The sequence below is a fragment of the Pistacia vera genome, unplaced genomic scaffold, assembly GCF_008641045.1.
Source record: "Pistacia vera cultivar Batoury unplaced genomic scaffold, PisVer_v2 Contig451, whole genome shotgun sequence".
Classification (NCBI taxonomy): Eukaryota; Viridiplantae; Streptophyta; class Magnoliopsida; order Sapindales; family Anacardiaceae; genus Pistacia; species Pistacia vera.
This window is the reverse complement of record NW_022196281.1, coordinates 270,499-293,248: the sequence shown is the minus strand read 5'-3', so window position 1 is coordinate 293,248 and position 22,750 is coordinate 270,499. Positions and strand designations below refer to the sequence as shown.

General features: G+C 35.9%; 1 protein-coding gene across 3 annotated transcripts; it reads left to right on the top strand.

Moving 5' to 3' along the window:
- Positions 1-1,382: 1,382 nt before the first annotated feature.
- On the top strand, positions 1,383-18,591 carry LOC116144698 (probable magnesium transporter NIPA6). 3 transcript variants are annotated; one of them, XR_004130301.1, is made up of 10 exons: positions 1,384-1,684; positions 1,782-1,838; positions 1,921-2,011; positions 2,105-2,265; positions 2,362-2,489; positions 2,581-2,718; positions 14,415-14,507; positions 14,604-14,721; positions 17,855-18,077; positions 18,253-18,589. XR_004130301.1 is itself a non-coding variant. In XM_031430147.1 (9 exons), the coding sequence occupies exons 1-9, from the start codon at positions 1,564-1,566 to the stop codon at positions 17,983-17,985; spliced, it is 1,008 nt and encodes a 335-aa protein (XP_031286007.1). In that variant the 5' UTR covers positions 1,383-1,563; the 3' UTR covers positions 17,986-18,591. The 3 variants fall into 3 exon arrangements, 2 of the variants coding, with proteins under 2 accessions (XP_031286007.1, XP_031286006.1); XM_031430147.1 differs by having other exon boundaries at positions 1,383-1,684; positions 1,951-2,011; positions 17,855-18,591; XM_031430146.1 differs by having other exon boundaries at positions 17,855-18,590.
- The last annotated feature ends 4,159 nt before the right edge of the window (positions 18,592-22,750 follow it).

Genomic DNA, 22,750 nt, shown 5'->3' with positions numbered 1-22,750 from the left:
CTCCTGAGATTTCTTCTTTGTTTGAGCGACTCTTGAGGCACAGAGATATGTTTTTGTTTCTTCCCTTTATTTTCACGGGTGACCTATAACCGCATGGACGGATACAGATCATGAAAATGTCAACCCGTAAACCCGTGACCCGTTTCACCCGCGATCCTCTGTTACCTGGACCATACCCACCCAACCCACCCGTTTGCTAGTCTAATTTTAACTCATATTCCTTATATTACTTACTTGATGGGCAAGTAGTATTAAAGAGGGAATTTATTATTTTACCCTTGGAGAAATTCGGGCCCCCTCATTTGAAGAGTTAAGCAGCTGTCTTTGTAAACCAATTTTGCTGCTCGAATTCTCTGAGTCGACTCTTGCAGGGTCACAGATGCTACAACATTGCTGCTTTTTATTCCAAAGTTAGGCGTCTACACCACAGTCCTTTAGGCGATTAAATTTTGAATTATGAAATTTGCAGTTAGACTCCGTTATGGCATTTGATGCGAGGCGTTTATTCCCAATAATTGTTGTGAAGCGTGCGGGTTTTGTGGCTACGACACCTGGCATCTACAACATGCACCTTATTCCCTGACCATGAGTTTTATCTAATGGTTTAAATGGGGCATTGGCGTTGCTTTATATGAGCCCACACCTTGGCTTTTTCTAGCCTTTTCACCTTCACCTGTGACAAATTCTTGCTTTGGCGAAGATCCACTATATATATATCGCAGATAAAATCGAATAGGGTTTTAATCGGCAGCTCGAAAATGTTACGGCCTTTTCGATAATATTTGCACCATATGTACAATGAATTTTGCAAATACGATAATGCTTTTACTTTTGTATTGAGCATAAGACACGGCTTGTTTACATAAAATCTAGTTGCGTCACAATTAACAACTTGAAAATGTTACGAAAGTCTTTTACGATAACTTTTTTTTTTGGTAAGTAAATGTGTATTAAAAAGAATGAAGAATGTACAAATAGACCTAAAAAAACAGCCAACCTACCTAAAGACATGTCTTGGGTTAGAATAAAAAATGAAAAGCCAAGAGACATACAAAAATATACTCTTGTTTGTACAAAAGCAAATAAATTGTGCATCCAATTCTACCGTCCATGTTAAGACTTGAAAATGGACATAAGCAATCCCCAACAACTTATTGTAACTTCCCTTTAAGAATGGGCTTTGGGCTTGTTCTCTCCCTTAGACTTTTTCTCTTTGCTTTGGGCTTTTTATATTTTTGTTTGGACTTGGACCTATTACTTTTTGGTACCTATTTGACTGCATCCATAATTTTAGGGTTTTGGTTTAAAATTTTAGAATAGTACAAATTGATTATTTATTAATTCACACATTATCTAATATAATAAATGGATGTACAGTAATATAAAACAGGAATTTAATAGAACTAAAGTAGAGGACTGGCAGGTGGAGGGGAGACGAATTACGGTCCTAACGACCTCCTTCTCCTTGCCAATTTCCTGGAATAATAATAAAATTCCTCTTGAATCAATGAAATCAAATATAATCAATGAGTGATGAGTGGCATTGAATTAAAATAGAAATAGATGTACTCCAGTAATCTCAAAGGGTTTTTACTTGCTGTGGTCTCAAGTGCCTTTATAGGATCCAGTTTTATCATCAAGAAGAAGGGCCTCAGGAAGGCCGGTGTCAACGGTCCCAGTGCTAGTAACTTTCTTTTTCTTTTTCTTTTTGTAATTTTCAATATATGTATTGCTTTTACCATTTCTTGTTAGATTGATTTAATTTATTTTTTTAAATTAAGGTTCTGGAGGATATGGTTATCTGTTAGAGCCGCTATGGTGGATCGGCATGGTTACTAGTAAGTTTTTATTTTTTTAATTACGTTTGATTGCGCCTTTTTATTAATTTTTATTTATTATCATTATTAATTGTTTCTGTAGTGATTGTGGGAGAGATTGCAAATTTTGTAGCATATATTTATGCGCCTGCCGCTCTAGTTACTCCGCTTGGTGCACTGAGTATCATTGTTAGGTAATTTGAGTTTATTAACTTCTGTTCTTATTTTGTAGTGTTGTTTTCTTTACCCTAAGTTGTCGTGTCTAAAAATTATTTGCAAATGGGCAGTGCTGTTTTAGCGCATCTCTTATTGAAGGAGAAGTTACAGAAAATGGGAATGTTGGGGTGTCTTTTATGTGTAGTGGGTTCTGTAGTGATTGTGCTTCATGCTCCGCAAGAGGAATCTATTGATTCAGTTGAGGAAATCTGGGAACTAGCTACACAACCTGGTATGCTGCCCATCTTTCTTATTTCTTGGTTGTCGAATGTTCATCATCTATGATTCTAACTCATCTCCTGACTGGTTTATCTGTTCTTTTTTCCAGCATTTCTTTTGTATGTGGGCTCAGTAGTAGCTGTAGCATTGGTATTGATCTTGTATTGTGCTCCTCGATATGGCCAAACCAACATAATGATCTATATAGGAATTTGCTCTGTAATTGGGTCGTTGACGGTTAGTATTTGTGGCTCCTCACATTTTTGGATCATCCTAATGCGCTTAAAGAACCTTGGTTTAATGAGTTTTTTTTTTCTTTGTGGCGCAGGTTATGAGTGTTAAAGCCATTGGCATTGCAATAAAGTTAACATTAGAGGGAATAAACCAAGCCAAATATTTTCAGACATGGATTTTTGCAATGGTTGCAATTACCTGTATCATCACACAATTAAACTATCTAAACATGGTCAGTATCTTATTTATTGTAAGAGTAATATTTAGGGTCATTGTTATTGCTAGCGGCTAAAGTTCCTATTATTAGAAGAGGTAGCTGTTCTATTGTTGTGCTGACTGATTTGCTCTCTAAACTGATGGATTAGTGCTAGTGCTCAGATGATATCAACTTTGTATGGTGTCTTTTAGGTTGTCAGGTGGGACTCCATTAGGTAGAATGAGGACCTGGTTTCTTTTACATATCTCAAAATTTTCAAATCCTAGTATCTTCCATGATGCTCATGCTCATACTCCCTGGCCTGTGATAACATGATAACATTATTTTAAAGCTTGAATGGTTTGACCCTTGGTTTCCAGCTAAGAAGTCAGAGGTTTAGATCTCTTTAGGACCAAGTAATTGGGGATATCATATCTCAAAAGTTTCCTAGTTTCAAGTGTAGAATAACTATTGTCACTACAAAACCTAGACCATTTTTGGCAATTCTGAAGCAATCTTATTCCTCTTTCTTGGCCTTCACTAGTGTATATTTTTATAACCTTAAGTACTTTTGATTCCCCTAGTAAATATAAATTTAGGAATAATCCAAGGACATTATTTGGAAATATTCTCTGTTTAAAATGTCAATTAATTGGAGAGAGCAACTAGAAAAATGTTGAATCATAAAAGTGGAGTGAGCTAGAAGACATGTTCTGACATGTCTCTTACCTTTCCAAAAAAAAAAAAAATGTTCTGACATGTCTCAACTTTTGGTCTTTCATTTTGTTGTTGTCATAAGTCCTCCTTATGGTATGTGGTTATAAAGAGTAAATATGGTCCTCATGTAAATGATTGGGATTCTAAGATGGTGGCTAATGGATTCCCTTGAAGCCCTTGGAAATCTATATCAAAATACTAATATGCATTTCTTTCTCATATTATTCTAGAAGTAGGGAATTGGGATATAATTTGCCTTTTGGAATATGCTTGGCAGTAGGATAATCCTTTGTGTTGCATGTTCTATTATCTTTAGGGATGTTTGAGATCTCATAATGTCTCTATCAAATCTAGAGTGGTATACTTGGTTGCCCTCTCCACAGTTGAAGTTTAATTTTGACCTTTTGAGGAATTTGAATGAGATAGATATCTAGGATCTTTCTGTTCTACTGGTTTCAGTAAATAATGTTATCTATTAATGAGCTTAAAGAGGATCGGAGAGATTTGAAGTGGATTCAACTTTTTTTTTTTTTTATGTAAATCTTATTTCTCTTGGTTCATTAATGATCCCTCCTACTCTTCTTTGTTGTTGGATGGAATAATTTGAAAGGCCAAAGTCCTTTGTAAGGCTCAAATTTTTGCTTGGGCCCTAGCTCACAATAGAATCAATACAGGTGAAGTTTTTCACTGAAGATTCCTTATTCTGTCTTGACTCCCTCTTGGTGTGTTATTTAAAAGAAGCAAAACAAAGACTGTTTATTCCTTCATTGTCCCTTGCTATTGGTTTTTGGTTTAAACTGATTCAAATAGCTAAAATTTCTTGCATCATTCCAGCCTTTGATAAATTCTCTCTCTCAAAGTTCTTGGACACTTTTGGCAGGATTAATTAAGCTAAAGTTGTGGAAATGTGTTGTTTTGTCATTGTTTTGGGTAATTTGGATTGAGGAATTGAAGGTTTTCTTTATATTAACAGAGAGGAAGACATCCCTTCTTTGTGGGATATAGTTTGACATTTAGTTTCCCTTTGAGTGTCATTGACAATAATTTAGAGATTCTTCTTTCTTTATAATTCATTTAAACTGGGAGAGAGTTTTGGGGCATGATTGCTTTTGATTGTTGAAGCTTTTGGTTTATTTTTTGGTCATCTTTTTATGATTGTCATCTTTGGGCTGTTTGGTATACATTGTGTAAACCTTTTTTCTTGTTTTCTCAAGCTTGTCTTTCTTTAGAGGATTGCTTGTTCACTTTTGTCGATCTTTTCTATAATACATCTTTCATAGTTTCATATCCAATAAAAAAAAATAAAAAAAAAACATGGCAGGATGTTCTTCCCTCAAATTAATATTTATGTTCACTTAAGCTGCTATGATGTGCAGAATCTATTTTTCCAGTGGAGATTTCTTTAATATACTAATCAAAGTGACATGGTTATTTTGCTCTAAAGTTTTGAATGTATTCTTAGGGATTATGTGTCATTGTTTTGGATAATAAGAATGGAGAGAAAAACAAAGGAATTACAGGAAGAAACAATTTATAGGGGGAGAGATCAAATATTTGTATTCAACAATCCATCAAAGTCTTACATACAGCTGTAATCTAGGTCCTTATTTATATGATGGCCAGTCCTAAAAAAAATAGGAAATATAAATATACTTCTAATAGCTTGTTCAGTCTGACCTAAATTAAAAATTCAACTGTAGGGAATCAAATCTAAATATAACAAGTAGTAAATATCTTATTTCCCTAAATTAGTAGATCATAGGTTCTCCATGATTCTCTCCTGTTAAGTAAAACATGACTGCTGAGGCGTTGATCAGTAGAGAGGCACCATATATAAACTGAATGTTATCAATAGACTTGAAAATGCCTAATTTGATCTTACACTGGACATATGAGAGAGATCAACCAAAATGTAAGAATAATAATCCAGTCGCTTAGATAGAGAGGATTAGATCTCAATGTGGCATCAACTTGATCAAGCTATGGTAAATAATCCACAAAACTTCGTAGAAGAAACTACTAGAGGCTCGTAAATGCCTTGGTGAGTATACATTGTTTTATAATTAATTACTAGATTGTAAATTAACCTTGAAGAAAAGTTAGTGAACATACAATTAATAAGAGGCGCAACCAATGAAATGAATATTAATATTTAGTTTACGATCAATTTTAGCATGAGATGATTTACTAATTTTAATATGGTCTTCAGTTTTAGCATCATATTCACCATCATGTTTAACCTTGCTTCAAGCATCATTCTCACTCATAGGACCAGTTTGACTCTTATGATTCGTTTTACGAGTAATTGGTTGACAAGGTGGGTAAACTTTTGGAAAGTTGTCTGGGAAAAGAAGAAATCAAGCCATTCTTGGCTTAGGCTAAGTGGTATTTCAGGTGGTGGTAAAATTCTGACATAAATAGTTTTGAGGGGTGATCAACTGGCTAAAGATGTTTGAATAACTGGGAAAACCTTTGTAAAAGCTCTAAAAAATTAGTTTATAGTTTAGTTAAGTTGTCAATAAGGGAATTGACATGGAAAATTAATATAATATGCTTTAATTTCATCTATAGTAAAGTTAGTATAGATCAGAAAAAATAAGACAAGTATGTATGGTAACAAAATGTGACCCGGATTGGCAAGGTGTGGTCAGTGGTGAGGTACGACATATTGGGTTGTCGCTTGTCTCTATGTTTTTATCAGCGTTTTCAGGTTTTTGTGACATTTTTTTGGGTAGTAAGTGCTTATGAGGGAGGATGACACCAGAATAAATTTATCAGAAAGTAGATTTATTCATTGAGTAAGATAGATGTATATTGACAAGGATATAATCTTGGACCATTTATATTTATCTAGCAAATCAAATTCATCTGATTCTATAGTGTTATTTGAATGCTTAATGCCTTTAATCTGCTTTTATTTTTTTTTATTTTTTAATTTTTTTTTCATTTAATATAGAAATATTGTATTATAAAGAAGCAAGAAAGAATAAAGGTGGACCAACCGTCCACTTTAAAGGGGCTATTTCCTGGGAATGGTCAAGAAACTATGCAAAAGGCTCAAAAAAGTGTGAATATAATATGTGCAATCAAAAACAAAAAAAATGCACTATGTTACTATTGCCCAGAATATTTCTACTTTCTGCTAAGGTGTAACTCACTAGTTATCTTTTTTTGTTTTTTTGGATAAGTAAGCTTTTATAGAAAGGGGAAAGAATGTACAAAAGGCCTCAAAGTCGGCCAACCTATCTCAGGACAAGCCCTAGGTTAGGAGCAAAGGAATGATACTATCTAAGTCTACCCCTAATCTTCTCTTTTTCCCATTCTGCTTGTCAAAGGAATGGAACCAAGTAGAGATTAAAGAATACAATGAATCCCACTTATCATAGGACATGCCCTGGGTTAGGTTCAAAAGTATCAGAGCATAAAACCCATATGCATAAGCATTATTAATAAGAATTCCATAAACATGGACATTAACAAGGTAGGGCCCGTTAATGACACAAAGACAAAGCACTAGATCAACACTCTAAGACTTCCAATTGTCAAAGTAGCCTTTTCTAGCACAATCACCCGTCGGGATGTCATATAACCCAATCCCCTTACATGACAAAAAACCCATCACATAAATACAAACCATATAATTACCTCTCATGAGATGTTTTAAAAATAGACATAGGGAGACCCCATTTCTCGGCAAGTCTTCTATTGTAGGTATTCTTTGTGATCTTGCTAAGGTTTATAGTCCTCTCCCTCACCATATTCTTGATGGAGTTGTAGAGCGTATGTGCATGCTTGCATTCCCCACCAAAAATCCGGCTATTCCTCTCTCTCCAAATAGAGTAAACGGTGGCTCCCAAACTTAGCTTCCCTATAGAGTACTTTAGCTTTTTCTTCCTCCACCTACTAGTTATGTGCTCAACATAATCGTTCCAAGGCTAGGTGACATACCCAAGAGAAGAGAGCTCAAGGATTCGGTTCCAAATCCTTTGGGTGAAAGGACAAGCAAAAAAGAGATGATCGATCGTTTCTTGCCCATGATTACAAAAACAGCACGCATTGCTAGAGGCTATTCTATACCTCATCAGTTTGTCCCTGGTCTGAAGCCGATCCTTACATGCCATCCACGTGATCATGGAGTGTCGTGGATGCATTAGGCTTCCAAACAACCACGTCCTCGCCTGCCTTTGGATCAAAGTCGATAGAATCCTTCATGTCCATCAAAGCCTAAGAATTAGCCGTTGGCCATCGCCACCTTGTCCCATCCCAAATCTCCCACACCTTAGCAAGATGTTGTAGCCCCGAATCATATACAATGCGGCTGCCATATCTATCCTTGAGAGGGCCTCTTGGGTGCCAATTATCATGTCAAACATAAGTTGCTTGACCATTTCCGATGATGACTTTGATGTGCTCTCTAGCTTCCATTCTAAGCTTCAAAATACTCCTCCAAGCCCAAGAAGCATCCGAAAGAATAGGAATCTCCCAAAAGCTCTTCCTTGCCAAGTAGGTTGCTTTGATCTACTCAGCCCATCCGAAGCCGATACGTACTTGATTAAGATTCCAAACATGTCTCATCATGGCTGTCTTATTCCAATCTTTAGCTCTCACAATCCCCAACCCACCTTCTTCAATAGGGATACAAACCTCTTCCTATGCAACTTTGGCCTTTGAGGTTTTCATGTCACTCCCAGACCATAGGAAAGCCCTTAACTTAGCATCAATTTCATTGAGTATCTTTGAAGGGAGCACGAAAATAGATGACCAATAAACTTGAATGCTAAAAAGAATGGCCTTAATGAGAATTACTCGACAACATAGGAGAGGAATTTGCTTCGCCAAGATTGAATGCAAGCCAAGATTTTGTTTACCAAAGGTTTACAATCAGCAAGAGAAAGTTTTTTGGTTATGAGAGGGACACCCAAATACTTCATTGGTAGCTTTCCTTCTTGATACCCAAGGATCGACAAAAAAGCTTGTTTGCTCTCCTCACTCACCCCAGAGAAGAAAATGTTGCTTTTTGAGGGGTTTGCTTCTAACTCCGCCCAAAAGGTGAAACGATCCAATGCTCTCTTGACAATGCCAAGAGTGTTTTCATCCGCATGGCAAAAGATCATTAAATCATCTGCAAAACAAAGATGGGTTAGGTTTAACTCTTTGCACCTCCAATGGTGCTTAAAAGAAGGTTCCTCTGTTGCTCTATTTAGAAGTCTTGATAGCACCTTCATGGCAATCACAAAGAGATATGGAGAGATAGGGTCTCCCTGCCTAAGCCCTCTAGAAGCGCTAAAGAATCCGGTTAATTCCCCATTAACGGCTACAGAGTAATTTAGGAGTTTTGATGCATCTTCTACCATCCAATAAACTTCAAAGGAAACCGAGAAGCTCTAAAGCTTTAATAACGAAATCCCATCTTACAGAATCATAAGTTTTATAAGGTCTACCTTCATTGCACATCTAACCCCTTTGGCTGACTTCTTGTCATAGTGGTGGAGAAGTTTTGGCTCAAAAGGATATTATCCACAATTTTCCTCCCCCCCATGAAGGCACCTTGGGCTTTGCGACGAACTGAGGCAAAACTCTTTTAACTCTATTGGCCATAATCTTGGAGATGCATTTGTAGATGGTGGACAACCTGAGATCGGCCGAAACTCATTACAAGATGGGGATTTTCATTCTTTGGGACTAATGCAATAATGGCACAATTCACTCTCTAAGTATCTTCCCAGACTTGAAGAAATTTTGGATCGCTTTAACAACATCATGACTACAATATCCCAAGCTTTTTTGAAGAAAAAAGCTCCATATCCATCTGGCCCGGTGCTTGTCTTTACTCATTCCAAACATGGTCTCTTGAATCTCCTCTTGGAACCTCACTAATCATAGAATTGGCCTCTCCTCCAAATAACAGGGTTGATAAGTTCCTCTATGCCCTCTAGGAAACACCCGGACACTTATCTTTAAAAAGATTTGAGTAGAAAGACACAAACTGTCTTTGATTATATCTTGATCACTAGTAACCGAGTCTTCCCCAATTTCCAAGGACACAATCTTATTTCTATTCCTCCATCTAGCAACGATTTAAAGAAGTAAGAAGTGTTAGCATCCCTTCCCGTAACCATTTAACCCTAGACTTTTGCTTGGCTAGTGATTCTTCGGCTTTTGAAATCTTGACCATCTTTTCCACCTTACCTTTCCTCTTGCAAAAGAGCATCATCAACCGGATCCACAACAAGCCTTTCTTGGACTTGGGCTAGATCATCTCTTGCAAATTTTACTCTTTCCGAAATGTTCCAGAACTCCTTTCTATTTAGTCTCTTAAGCTCAACTTCAACGCTTTTAAGAGACCAGTGTACTGGGGTACCTCCACCTCTACACTCCACACTCTCTCCATAGGTAAAAAGTCCTCATGCTGCCCAAAAGTTGAAAAACTTGAAAGGGGATTTCTTACCTTGAAAGTTCAGTCCACTATCAACCGCATTGGACAATGGTCTGATATGCCCGGAGTAAGGAAGGATGCAAAAGAGTTGGGAAACTGCTGCTCCAAAGCATTACAACATCACCCGATCAGTTTGCACCAAATCTCCTATTGAGCTCTCCTCTGTTATTCCAAGTGAAGATGACCCAATGACATTAAGATATCAATACAACTTCCTTACACGTCAGTAAACTCTTCACATTGCGAATTCCATTGATTAGAACCTCCCTTCTTTTCCCCCGCAAATCTAACCGCATTAAAGTCGCCATAAAACCCATGGCTCACGATGGCTAACATTGGCATGGTGGATAAGCTCCTTCCATAGCTCTTCTTTCCCCTACACTGTTCACCCATAGACAATAGAACAAAAGAGCATGGAATTATCTTTCAAAATTCTAACCTTACAAGAATTGCTTGAGCTAAAGTTGGATAACCTGCACATGCAAAATATCTCCATCCCAACCTCCCCCAAATTCTCCCCTTTCACAAAAACAATAGTTCTCAACCATAGCCCAATTGCGAAACACCATTTTCCTAACAACATCCATATTATTCTCCCTAACCTAGTCTCCAAAACAGACATAACTTAATTATTGCTATAATAAGATTCCTTACCTCTTTTTGTTTTATGGGGGAATTAAGCCCCTAACATTCCACGCGACAACTTTAACCATGGCTATGAGGTAGCTTTAGTGGAGTTCTCGCCTTCTTCGCTAGTTTCTTCCGTTTATTCTTAGAAGGCTTCCCTTTTCTTTTAATCTTCCTTTTCATCCACGCGTACAGGTTCCAAACGGTTGATAAATGGAGAGCTAGTTTCCATGTCACTGCCTCAAATGTATTCAAGAAAACAACATTGGTAGTTGGAGTTCTCTCCTCTCTATCCTATGGCATTTGCAGCTTTCCTCCCCCAAAACCGCTCTACACCAACTTGTTCACTTTCCAGCCTTCCTCAATACCATTCCCGCTCTTCCTCTCTCCATCGGCAAACATCTTCTTTTCCTCACCCTCTTTGGATAGCACCACAAATTGGTTCATACTTTCACAAGGTTTAGGGGCCTTACCTTCCTTCTTTCCCTCAACCCTTTGCTGACCACTTCTCGAGCGACACTTATATTCTTCTTGCTAGCAACTTGTCTCCATTCTTGACAATGAGGAGAAGTTGGCTTTTGGGTAACAACGGTCCGGTTTCCTTAGGACCAATGATAGTTTCTTTGCAAATGCCCGAACGTTTTGCACCAAGCACAGGTAAATGGCTTCCATGCATACTCCACCTTAACTAATGCAATCTCACACACTTGGCATCTCAGCTCAATTCCTCCTTAAACTTTGCCAAAGAACCATCTCAAAGCACACTTTAGCAAACTCAAGCTTTCGCCTGACTCCGTAATATTGTCATATAAAGAGGGGGTGTCTATTACACTTGCTATAGACTTAAGCCCTTGGGGGTCCATAATTCAAGTGGGATACCGTAGAATTTCGCCCATATGGGTACCCTAGTAATCATTCATGCCCAGTGACAAATTCGGAGTCCATAACTTCAAAAGAAAGGTGCCCTCCTATGAACCATGGACCACCCTCTAGCACATCCATTTTAGTAACCTCATCTGGGAACTTGAGCAAATAGCCCCCATGCCCATATGAAGTGGACCCCACAGCTCCAAAACGACTCCAATTTCTATCAACATAGCTCCTTACTTGGTTAAATGGCAATTTCTTCCAAGGAAAAACCCGACTAGACAATGACTCCATTTGTCTATTCCTAAAGCCGCAATTTCAGTAGGGATTGAAATTCTAAACTTAGCACCTTCCTTGCTCATATTTGGTTTGACATATTCAAGGGAAATATCAGATCTCTTTGAGACAAGAACACTTGTCCAAGCTCTTTTTTCTCCCTTTCACCTGTTTTTGATCACCACAACCATTTGGCTTCTCATTCTATTCACTCCATCCACCACTTTGCTTAGGAGAGGGGGGTAATCCTTAGAAATCTTCATCGACCTTCGCTGTCACATTTTCATAAAATCTCCCCTTTGTCAGAGCAGCTCACTAGTGCGGATTGAACTCACCTTTAGCCAATGGCACATCATTCCGGCCTGATTTTTCTATAACAATATGTGGCCTTACAACCTCACGACCCTTATCCACAACATGACAGATTGTGTCTTGCCCATTTTCAGCTACCTAGAAGAAACACGGGTACCCTCCAAAGCACTCTTGGATTCAGCACGAACAGTCATTTATCCACCCAAATGATTTCTCCTTTCTCAAATTCAGAATTCCCTCCATTAATAGGTTTCACCAACCGGACTTGGACAAACTCTCTATTAGAAATGGTGGCCCCTTTCAAGACTCCAGTAGGTACCAAAGCACCATTCCTAACACTTTCAATTTTCTTTTCCTCAATGTTTGGATGCTGCTCACTCACAACCAAAGGTTCTCCCACGTTCAACAGCCCCATGGGAGGCAAGGAAGAGAGGAAGCAAGAAAAAAATGAAATTTTTTTTTTTTTTTTCTCACCTGATGATGTGTCACCTGGGTGACGTGGCACACGTGGAGGGATGAGAGATGACAAGGCAGTGAGGTGGCATGACAAGGTAGGAGGAAGATGTGGGATTTGTGTAGATAAGGGATAAAGGCAATCACAATAACCAATAGGAAAAATGAGGTGAAAAGGAAAATCATATGGAACTTGCTATTAACCAGTCCAAAGGAAATGGATAAAGCAAAATCCACCAAGCCAATAGAAGAAAAGGAATCTTAGCCAAAGATAAAAGGGGAAAGAATTCAAACAAACAACCACACTCACATTCTTGAAAAGGAAACCAAGACCAGCCACACCAGAAAAGCTCCAGCCAACAAGAAGAACCAAACTCCGACAGCACAGCTACAAGCTCCGAACAACAAGAAAAACCAAACTCCGGAGCACAACTACAAGCTCCGATGACAAGCACAACCAGCCCAAAGCACACCAGCAAACAACAACACGCAAGGCGTCCAACTCTCCTAAACAAAACCAAAAGGCTTCAGCTCAGCAGGATGAAACTCAGGCCAAGCAAGCCCAACTCCGGCCAACAACACTCCCAACACCAACCTACACCACAAAATCGCACCCAAACCAACAAGACTTTCACCACTCCAAAACACACCCACTCATAACAACAACCTCTCACCACTCAATCAACAACAAAATTGACCAGAAAAGTTCAGAAGAAAAACCCAAAAAAAAAAAAAAAAGACGAAAAAGATGGAGGATGGCTGGTTAGATGAGAAGGAGGTGTTTATTGGTAAAGGTGGAGGATGGATGATGAAGGTGGAGTGGAGTGAGGAGTGGTGGGTGGGGGGGAAAAAGGATAGAAGGTGGGCTGTTTCACTAATCCTAGAGAGAAGAGAGAGCATTTTCTCTCACTAACCTTGCTTTTTTTGCTGCTGCTTATTCTGTTCTAGTTTAGTTGTTTGCTTTCTTGGCCTCTGCTATCTTCTCCTTTGCTTGTTGGTGGTTGTTGTGGTTGAGCTAGTTTGTGTGGGCTGTTTCTTGGCTTGGCGGGATTGGGAAGAAGGTGGGTGGCTGGAGTTTTGCTGGTTGCTGGAGTTGTTTTGTTTATTTTCGTTTTTTTGGAGTGTTGTTTGGTGTTGAAGTGAAGTAGGAGTAAAAGGGCTGTTTGTGGTTCTGTTTTGACCGGAAGTGTAGAGTGCGTTGGTGTTGAAGTGAGGTAGGAGTAAAGGGCCTGTTGCTGCCGGATTCTTGCTGGTCACCGGAGTGTGGGTGCTTCTTTGGCCGGAGCTTTGCTGTTTTGGCTGGAGTTGTCTACCATTTTTTTCACTAGTTATCTTTTAACAAGGTGTATGTGATATTGTTGAAAATGAGATTTAGATATTTTAATAATTGCGCAGATGGACTTTTAATGCATCTCCTAAGTGTGTTTGCAATAGTTTTCCAGAATAATTGAATTTCTGATCTTATTTTTTACGGAATTATGTAAGGTACTTCAAGATCAAGAATGCCAAAACACTCTATTACACTGTTCTTTTTTTTTTTTTTTTTTTTTTTTTTTTGGGTAAATAGAGGGTAGTTAAAAGAACACAAATGTGATAGCTGGCTATGTAGAGACTCGAACATAAGATTTCTGGTTAACCCAAACAGATGGTTAAGGTCTTGCCATCCAACCGCAAGCCCAATAACTTTTACACTGTTTATCACTCTCTCATTCTCATTGTGTTTGTACAAAAGACAAAAAAATAAGAAATAAATGATTACTTTCATATTCATTGTATTTTTCTTTTTGTACATCTGTCAAAATAGAGAGTTAGAAGAGTGTTTTTAGCATTTTTCAAGATACTTTATCAATCAGCATTTGTTCTTGTTTCTCTAGGAAATCAAAATATCTGATGTTTCTTAGAAGTTATGGATCAATTGGTGAACATATGATGATTTTGCTTTCACCATTTTATTTCAAACTTATATAATGTCTACTTATGATAATTTGGCTTTCATCTTTTCAGTGCAAATTTTGTATAATATCTGATTTTGGCATGGTTGCAGGCATTGGATACTTTCAACACAGCAGTTGTTTCTCCTATATATTACGCTATGTTCACATCTTTTACAATATTCGCCAGTGCAATAATGTTTAAGGTAAAGCTCAGTCATCGCATACACTGCCATAGATACGCATATTCAGGCAAGTCTTATGTATCATAATGTCTCTAATTGTCTGTCTGGCTGCTCTAGGATTATTCTGGTCAAAGTGCAAGTAGCATAGCATCAGAGCTTTGTGGGTTTATCACTGTGTTATCGGGAACTACTGTATTGCATAGCACAAGAGAGCCAGATCCACCTTTTATTACAGGTACATGTCTCATGCATATCAGTGGGCAAACCTTTGATGTCTGTTGTAAATATATAATTTAGCAACCTGAGCACATTATATTTAAGTAATGCCTGATACATATGCCATCTGTATATACTGTTTCTAAAAGCTTAAATATAAATGTAATGAAATTCTGGATGTACTAGTGGAAGTATAATTGAACTACATGGAAGAAAAAATTGTAGTACGTAAACGGTGAATGTTTCTACAGGTAAAATTAGCATACAAAAGAAGTGTTTTTAATTTAAGAATTTGCTGCTTTTGCAGATATGGCAAAGCTGTTTACTCATGAACACTCTAATTTTCTTTCCCTTTATTTTGGTTTGATTTTCAGATAAGAATCATTAAAGAAAGAAAAAGAATAATGATAGTTGAAACATAAAATAATAAATTAAGAGGAAGAATAATGGAAAAAAGAGAAGATGAAGAGATGAAATTTTAAGAAAATGAAAAGTCGGTCTTTCATGACCTACTACTCTTTATATATATGTACATATTTATAAACTTTGATGGACAGTAAAAATTATAAAATATAGCATGCTCATTTGACCCAAAAAACCCAAACCCATAAACTATAAAAGTCATTGATAATAAATGAGAATTTGAAAAAAGTTAACTAGTAGTCCATCAATTAAAAAAAAAAAAAAAGTGTTTATGGGAGCAAGGGTGGTTATTCAGTATTAGATCTGTGTTAGAAAAGTCAAGTTGGGAGGAGGAATTCATAGTATAAAAGATTTCAATTTTTCTTTTTCTCACCAGAAAAAAAATTAATGGATCTGGTTCTGCATGAAGCTTATTTTATGTGGAACTGAGGATATAATGTGAAACATAGACTGGATAGATATTCAAACTGAAGCTAATTTGCCTTGTTTTAGCAGGATATATTGGAATAGTTGTTTCTGATCATTGCCCAATAAGATTAGATTTCAACTCTGAGATGGTGTCCTTTTCCTTGAAAATTGACCCTGAAGAAGCCTATGACCATGTATATTGAAATTACTTGGACTTTGTCTTGGAAGCTGAAGGTTTCTGGTAATAAATCGAGAAGGTGTATTAGAAAATACTTGTGTCTGTGGATATTTCTCGATTTTATAATGGCTTTCGTAATATAATTTGGGGCTTCAAGGTTATTTAAAAGACTTGACACGTTATCTTGGTCAATACTTGGTTATAAAAATATGGTTGATAGGGATCGAATTATGGTGCCTCATTTCAATGTTTTGATGATACTTTATTCTTTTCTTTTGGGAAGGACTTTACTGTGTCTAGTTTCTTTGATTGTTGGACTATTTAGATTGGTTTTGGGCCTCTTTAAGTTGTCAAAGAGTGTAATTGTTGGTGTTAATTTGCAAGATCAGGAAGCTGTTTCTTTGGCAAAAAGATTGGGTTGTAGTGTTGGTGAGTGGCTGTTGCATAAAGTGGTTCATCTGAAAAATGGATCAGGATGCAGTGTTAGTGAGTGGATGTAAACTACTGGAGTCTTCTTTTCGTAGATAACCCTGGAAGGGTAAGCTATGGAACCCCATTCTCAAAAAATTGAAGAAAAAGATTGCATAGCTGGAATGTAGAGCATTTTTATATAAAATAGGCTTTCAGTTTATTCGGTGATTTTAGTCTTATTTATTTCTTATCATTTTTTTTTTTTGAATAATTTATTATTTAATAATATCATCATCGTTATATTGCAGCTTATAGAATTAAACAATTTTCTAAGTGATTTCTTGTGGGATGGGACTATGGAGTTGAAGGAAAATAACTGCAGTTGGAAAAATGTTTCTTGGTCTTGGGGAGTAGGAATGGCAAAAAAACCCACCAGGTTGTTTCAACTTAGTTTGGGTGGGTATTTATGACCACATTTTATTTTCTATAACATTTTTTTTTAATAAATCATAATTTTGATATACATATGATTTACATGCATTTATTGAATATTATTAAAAACCTTTTATTATTATATATTAGAATAAATGCATTTTCATTTATACTAAAAGTCTTCAAAAACTTTTATTAAAACAATGTGATGAGTTACTCCTCACCCCGACAAACACACCAACCTAACCCACCTCTGAAATTTCAAGTGATGGTTTGGGGTTTAATGCATTCAAATCAAACACTTTGCTATCCCTCCATAGTGAAGAGAAGTATGGCTTTGTTGGGTAATGCCATTGGAGATTTCTGTTGGAACACAATTCTCTTTGGTCTGGGTTTATTAAAAGTACAATGTCTTCTTGGTAATGGGTGTGATTGTAGGGACGGCTAATACATGTCGAGGTCCTCAAAAAGCTATAGTTCTTTGTTTTTCTCTCATTTTGAGTTATGCTGTTGGGAATGACCAGAAAATTTTTTTTGGGAGGATTTATTTGTTAGTTAATTCTCTGCTTTGTATGTGTTTCCTTGCTTACACATTATTGGCTTCTCAATGAGTTTCTAACAAAAGTTCTTTGTTTTATGTTTACCTTGTATAGTGTGGAATTTTAATTTATAAGGACTTTTGAGTGGTTTGTATTGATGATGGTCTTCTCTTTTTTGTGTTGCTTGACAATTTTACCTTGAAATTTTTGAAGAAGGATCCTAGAGTTTGGAGGCTTGATTCAAGCTGTTTTGTAGTATAAAACATTTTTTTTATTGGCTTATCGTTGATTCACCACTGTATCACTTTCAACTGGCTTCAATGATGTGAGCGGCTAAAGTTGTGCCTGAAGTTCAATTTTTTATTTTTACTTTTTGTGTTTACTCCATGGGGGGATTAATAATTGTGATGTTTTTCAAAGACAATGGCCCAAGGTTTGATTATCCCTTGATTGATGTTTTATGTGTAAAACAAGGCTGAGAGTATTTGATCATTTGTTCCTTCAGTGCCCAATCGTTTTATATTTTTTGTTTAAGCTATATAACGAAGGTAGATTTTCTTTAGGTTTTTCAAACACTAAATTCTCGTGTCTTTGTTGAGGACCATTGAGCTTTTTATAGTATATATAAATAGAACTATCACTTCTGTTGTTGAAATCCTACTGAGATTGCTGTTTTTGATACTGGTCTTGATGAAAGAATGGGAAAAGGAGACTCAACATATAATAGCTCAAACATTTATTTGATAATCCTGAACATGCAGATCTTTATACTCCATTATCTCCGAAAGTATCATGGTACATCCAAGGCAATGGGGAAGTCTGTAAGCAGAAGGATGAAGATGGGTCACCTCCTAGTTTTGTCACAATTCTCCGGCAAGACTATTTCAAGTAAAAGAAATATGCATGGGACATGAAAATTTTGTGCTTGGGCCCATCAAAATACAGCTGGAGAATTCTTATATGATTGTGCAGGCGGAATATGTGGTAATATTTTGTCCACAAATTTTCTTATCCTTCTTCCTTTTCATCATCGTGTCAGATCAAATTATCTGAGTCATTTGGTGCAAAGTCGTGTAGCTATAGGGAGTTATTTGTTCAGCTTATTAATTTTCATTTTATTTTTTAACACCTCTTGACACTCCATTTTTGCGACTTGTAGCTACATCTTATTTCTTTGTAGAAACAAAGTGCGGGCTTGGAATACACTAATCCATGTAGGTCAGTGTTTGTAATATCATTTTTTGCATCTCATCTGGAAGAAATTGGTAAAATACTGTATCTTTTTGGTAAATTCGGTATTGATTGATAAGATCTCTGTTAGGGTGAGACTGGTTCCCAGAAATGAAGAAAGTTGTCCAACTGTGACTTGTCTGTTATCAGGCTATTTCTTTCTCAACGGGGCATGTCCTATATTAGAATCATATTATGATACGAATTCAGTACGTTATAATTGTGAGAGTTGTAATATTGCAATTCCTATTAATTTTTTTTATTTTTTTGTTACTTTCATAGCATATACTACCAGAGCTCGTTGTTCCAAAAAGTTGTAGGAATTTATATCTTGGTAGTATGGTTGCTCGTGGTGATATGCATTAGAATGGTAAAATGTTTTGTAATCTTTGAACATTTTCCAGTATTATACTTTTTTTTTTTTTAATTTTATCTCCATTGTCCATAAACAGAATTGTTATTTCTCTCTTTCATAATTATTTATTATATATTTTTTTACCAAAATAAAGTTATAAAACAAATTTCTTTTATGTAAATATTTGTGGCTCAAAAGGTGCTAACTACGGTGTCATGTTTGGTTTGTGAATTAGAAATGTTTGGAATTTTCGTATTATGAATGAATTGAATAGGATTGCATTGTTTGGTTGTGAAAAATTTGGATGGAATGAAAAAAACAAATTGTTTTTTTGATGAAAATACCCTCAGTTTATATACATATAATTGGAAAAATTTGAAAAATCTTCAAACCAGTCAACGTCGGACAACAGAATTCTTTTGTGCCAATGGCGTCACCGCTAGTGCGTGCAATATCATCGATTGGTGATCTATTAATCTGGGCAAATCTTGGTCGTCGAACAACTGCGGTATGATGACATGCGATGGTCCTGGCCAAGAACCATCACATGTGATGTCACTGTGTCAATTTAAGTGGTTGGAATCGATCTAGATTGACGGGCTCTAATTTCTCACGAGTTGGTGGTGACGTGAGAATAGTGATAGAATGTTGCCTTCTCACGCGTTGGTGGTGACGTGAGAATAGTGATAGAATGTCGTTAAGCAACGACTTTGATCGGTTTGAAAAATTTTAATTAATTTTTTTAAAATTTTATTAAAAAAATTTGGTATAAAGTAATTAATATTTTGATAAAACAATTATTAACTATAAAATGATTTAAAATTAAATAAATTGATTTACTTCAACTCTAAAACAAAATAATAAAGATTAAATCACAATCTAATCTCATAAATTCGCTCTCACAATCTTGACGCAACAGTTCACAATCAGTCAGACAAAAAAATTCATTAGAAACCAATTACAAACTATGTCGTTGGAGTGAAAGTTTGTGAGATTGAGTTATAAGTATAAAATTGCCAAAAACAATAATATTTAAAATAAAGGAAACAAAACTAAATACAAAATAATATAAAATATAAAAAATTTATACAAACTCAAACAAAGCTGTAAAATACCAAAGATATAAAAACTAGAATAACCAAATTGTTATATAATACTTACAAATCTGAAGGGCTAGGAAAGGGGGGTGGAAAGCCACGAATAAGACATGTTTGCATAATCCAAATATAAAAATAACACTTTTCAAACTTACAAAATCATAACAAGGAAACATGAATAAAAAAATTTAACAAATGATAATAATAAAAAAAAACCTAAACAATCTAAAAAAGTAAAAAGTAAAACAATATAGAAATTAAAAACTTCAAAAAAAAAATTAGAAAATAATAAAAAAATCTAGAAACTTGAAAATTAATCTAATATAGAAATTAAACAACTTTAAAAAAAAAAATTAATTTTTTTGTAATTTGGCCAACAACCAACTATGACCAGTGTCTGACCTAGATCTGGCCGAAGTTGGACAAATCGAGCTTGACCTGATTAGTATTGGCCTTGATCGGATATATATCAACTTGGATCTAGTCGACGTTAGGAAAAATCTGGTATGACGTCGCCCAATATAGGCTAGGCCAAGCTAGCTGTGCTAGGTAGGGGTGTTCAAAACCAGTTAAGCAGTCCAAATCTTTTTTTTTTTTTTTTTTTTTTTAACCGAATCAAATCGAATTTCTGGTTCAGGGAAATTCCTAAACCGAAACCGAACCGATTCTAGAGGCAAACAAGTTATAAACCAATTTGGAAAACCAGTTAACCGGCTTTGCCAAAAAAAAAAAAATTGCAAAGAAATACAGTTTTGCCAGAAAAATCTGGTAGGAAGTGAAGTGAACACTGCGTCGAAGCCCACAATTTGTGTTCCCCTATTCATTCTTTTCCACTGCTTTCCTTTTCCATTCACATTCCCATCCACAAAGTATTCCTTGATTCATTCCTTTCAATTCCCACTCCCATAGCCCATTACTATCCACCCAGTAAACACCACATTCCCAATTTCCCATTTACGAAGTGGCTATAGAGTCGAACTTCAGTGATAACGATGTGCTTGCAATATTATTGGATTGGAATGGGTAAAATTTGTTGTCTAAAAAAATTAAAGGAATTGGTTTTTGTATAGTTTATATTTGATGGAAGAAATTGAGATATTCAGTTTGGGGTTAGAGGAGATGTGTGGAAGGTTGTTCTAAGATAGAGTGGAGTGAAAATGTGAGTGGTAAGTTGGCAAGGCTGCCCCCTCAGTGCAAATTTGATGATTCTTCTTTTTTTTTTTTTGGTTGGTGGAGATGAGACGGTGTAGTTTAGGCCATTGTGTATTGTTGTTCATTGGCTATTTTAGTAAACTGTAAACTTTTTTCTTTTTCTTTTTTTCATGTGAAGTATATATAACATCACTTTATAACATTTTACGATTAATGAAGTTTTGACACACCAATAATCATCTAATAAGATTTAAAGTTGGGATCTTAATTTTTTATAATTAGTTTTATTGAAAATATGATTAGGTGCAAAAGAATTAAGTTTGAAAATTGTTATTATGACAGTAGTAACAACTTTGAATTTCTCATACCAGAAAAATAAAACCAAATCCTTGATAGTTCAAAAACTGTCAAGGATTTAGTTAAAATTAAGCTAAATCAAACTATTAAGATATTATTGACGGTTTATAAACTATCAAGACTCTTTTTTGACAGGAGCTTCCTTGATAGTTCAAAAACTGTCAAGGAACCCCAGTTTGACCGTTAATAACTGTCAAGAATCAAGGTTTTCTTGTAATGGCCCCTCGTATTTGTACATCTTTATAGTTTCCTTTTATACATTTTACCTTTTCCAAAAAAAAAAAAAAAAAAAAAAAGTTACTCGCTCATCAGCGTTGACAATCCTTTTGTCCTTCATACTTGCTTCCTATTCTTGGTTGTCCTCATGGTTAGGCTCAATTTGGAATGCTCAAGTAAGAGGCTTTCTGAGAATGAATTATGTAATCATCCCATGCCTTTAGCCTCCCTTATAGTGAAGCAGAAAGAGTTAATGTTTTTGGAGAATAATTCTCTTTGGAGAGTAGGAATTTGAGAATGAATAGTTTAGGATCTAATTCCTTCTTGGAATAGATCTCATATAAATTCAATTCCCTATTTTACTTAAAATTCCTTATTTCCTCCGTGATTCTTCTTTTAACTTGGATTCTCCTTCTTTAAAAAATGGTGTCTAATAAACTCAATAAAAGCCAAATGGCTCAAAAGTATCTAGAGAATTATACAAATTACAATTAAAAAGTCAATTGGATCAAAGGTTTTTTGGGTAGTTAAGCAAATAAGGAGGGGTTTTTAGGTAATTTTTGGGCTCAAGAGTTAGGCCTTGCCACTCTTTTTTTTTATTTTATTTTGATGTTCATGAGTTAAGCGGATGGAAGAGTAAAGATTTCAATTGGGTTTGTCCAATTTAATAAAGGTTAATTAAATTATATTATTTATATATAGACTAATTTTACAAAATATTTAAATTCGATCAATCATCAGTAATTAAAGTAAATTTAATCTGATTTTTACAAAAAAATTGAGTTTCACTGTACAACAAATTAAATAACCCAATGGTAATTTTGTATTTTGCATCATTTCGATTGCTAAAACTATACAATCACTATTATTAATATTAAAGAAAAGAAAACACTTTTACCAATGCCTACATGACGTCACATCACTTCTAGGGATATTTTAGACATTATATATCATTTACTTCATCAATATAAATCATAAGGACATTCAAGTCATTTTCTTCCATAGAGTCAACTTGGGGTCATGGGTAGGGGTGCTTAAAGGGTCGAGCCGCTCACGAGCCGGCTCAAGTCTGGCTCGTTAACGGCTCGACTCGGTTCGTGAGCCAGAACGAGCCGAGTTCAAGCTATGCCTGACTCGGCTTGTTAGGCTCACGAGCCAAGCCTGGCTAAAAAAAAATTGATTTTTTTCTAAAAAAAGTTGAATTTTTTAGAGTCGGCTAGCGAGCCGGCTCGATATATCCTAAACTCTTT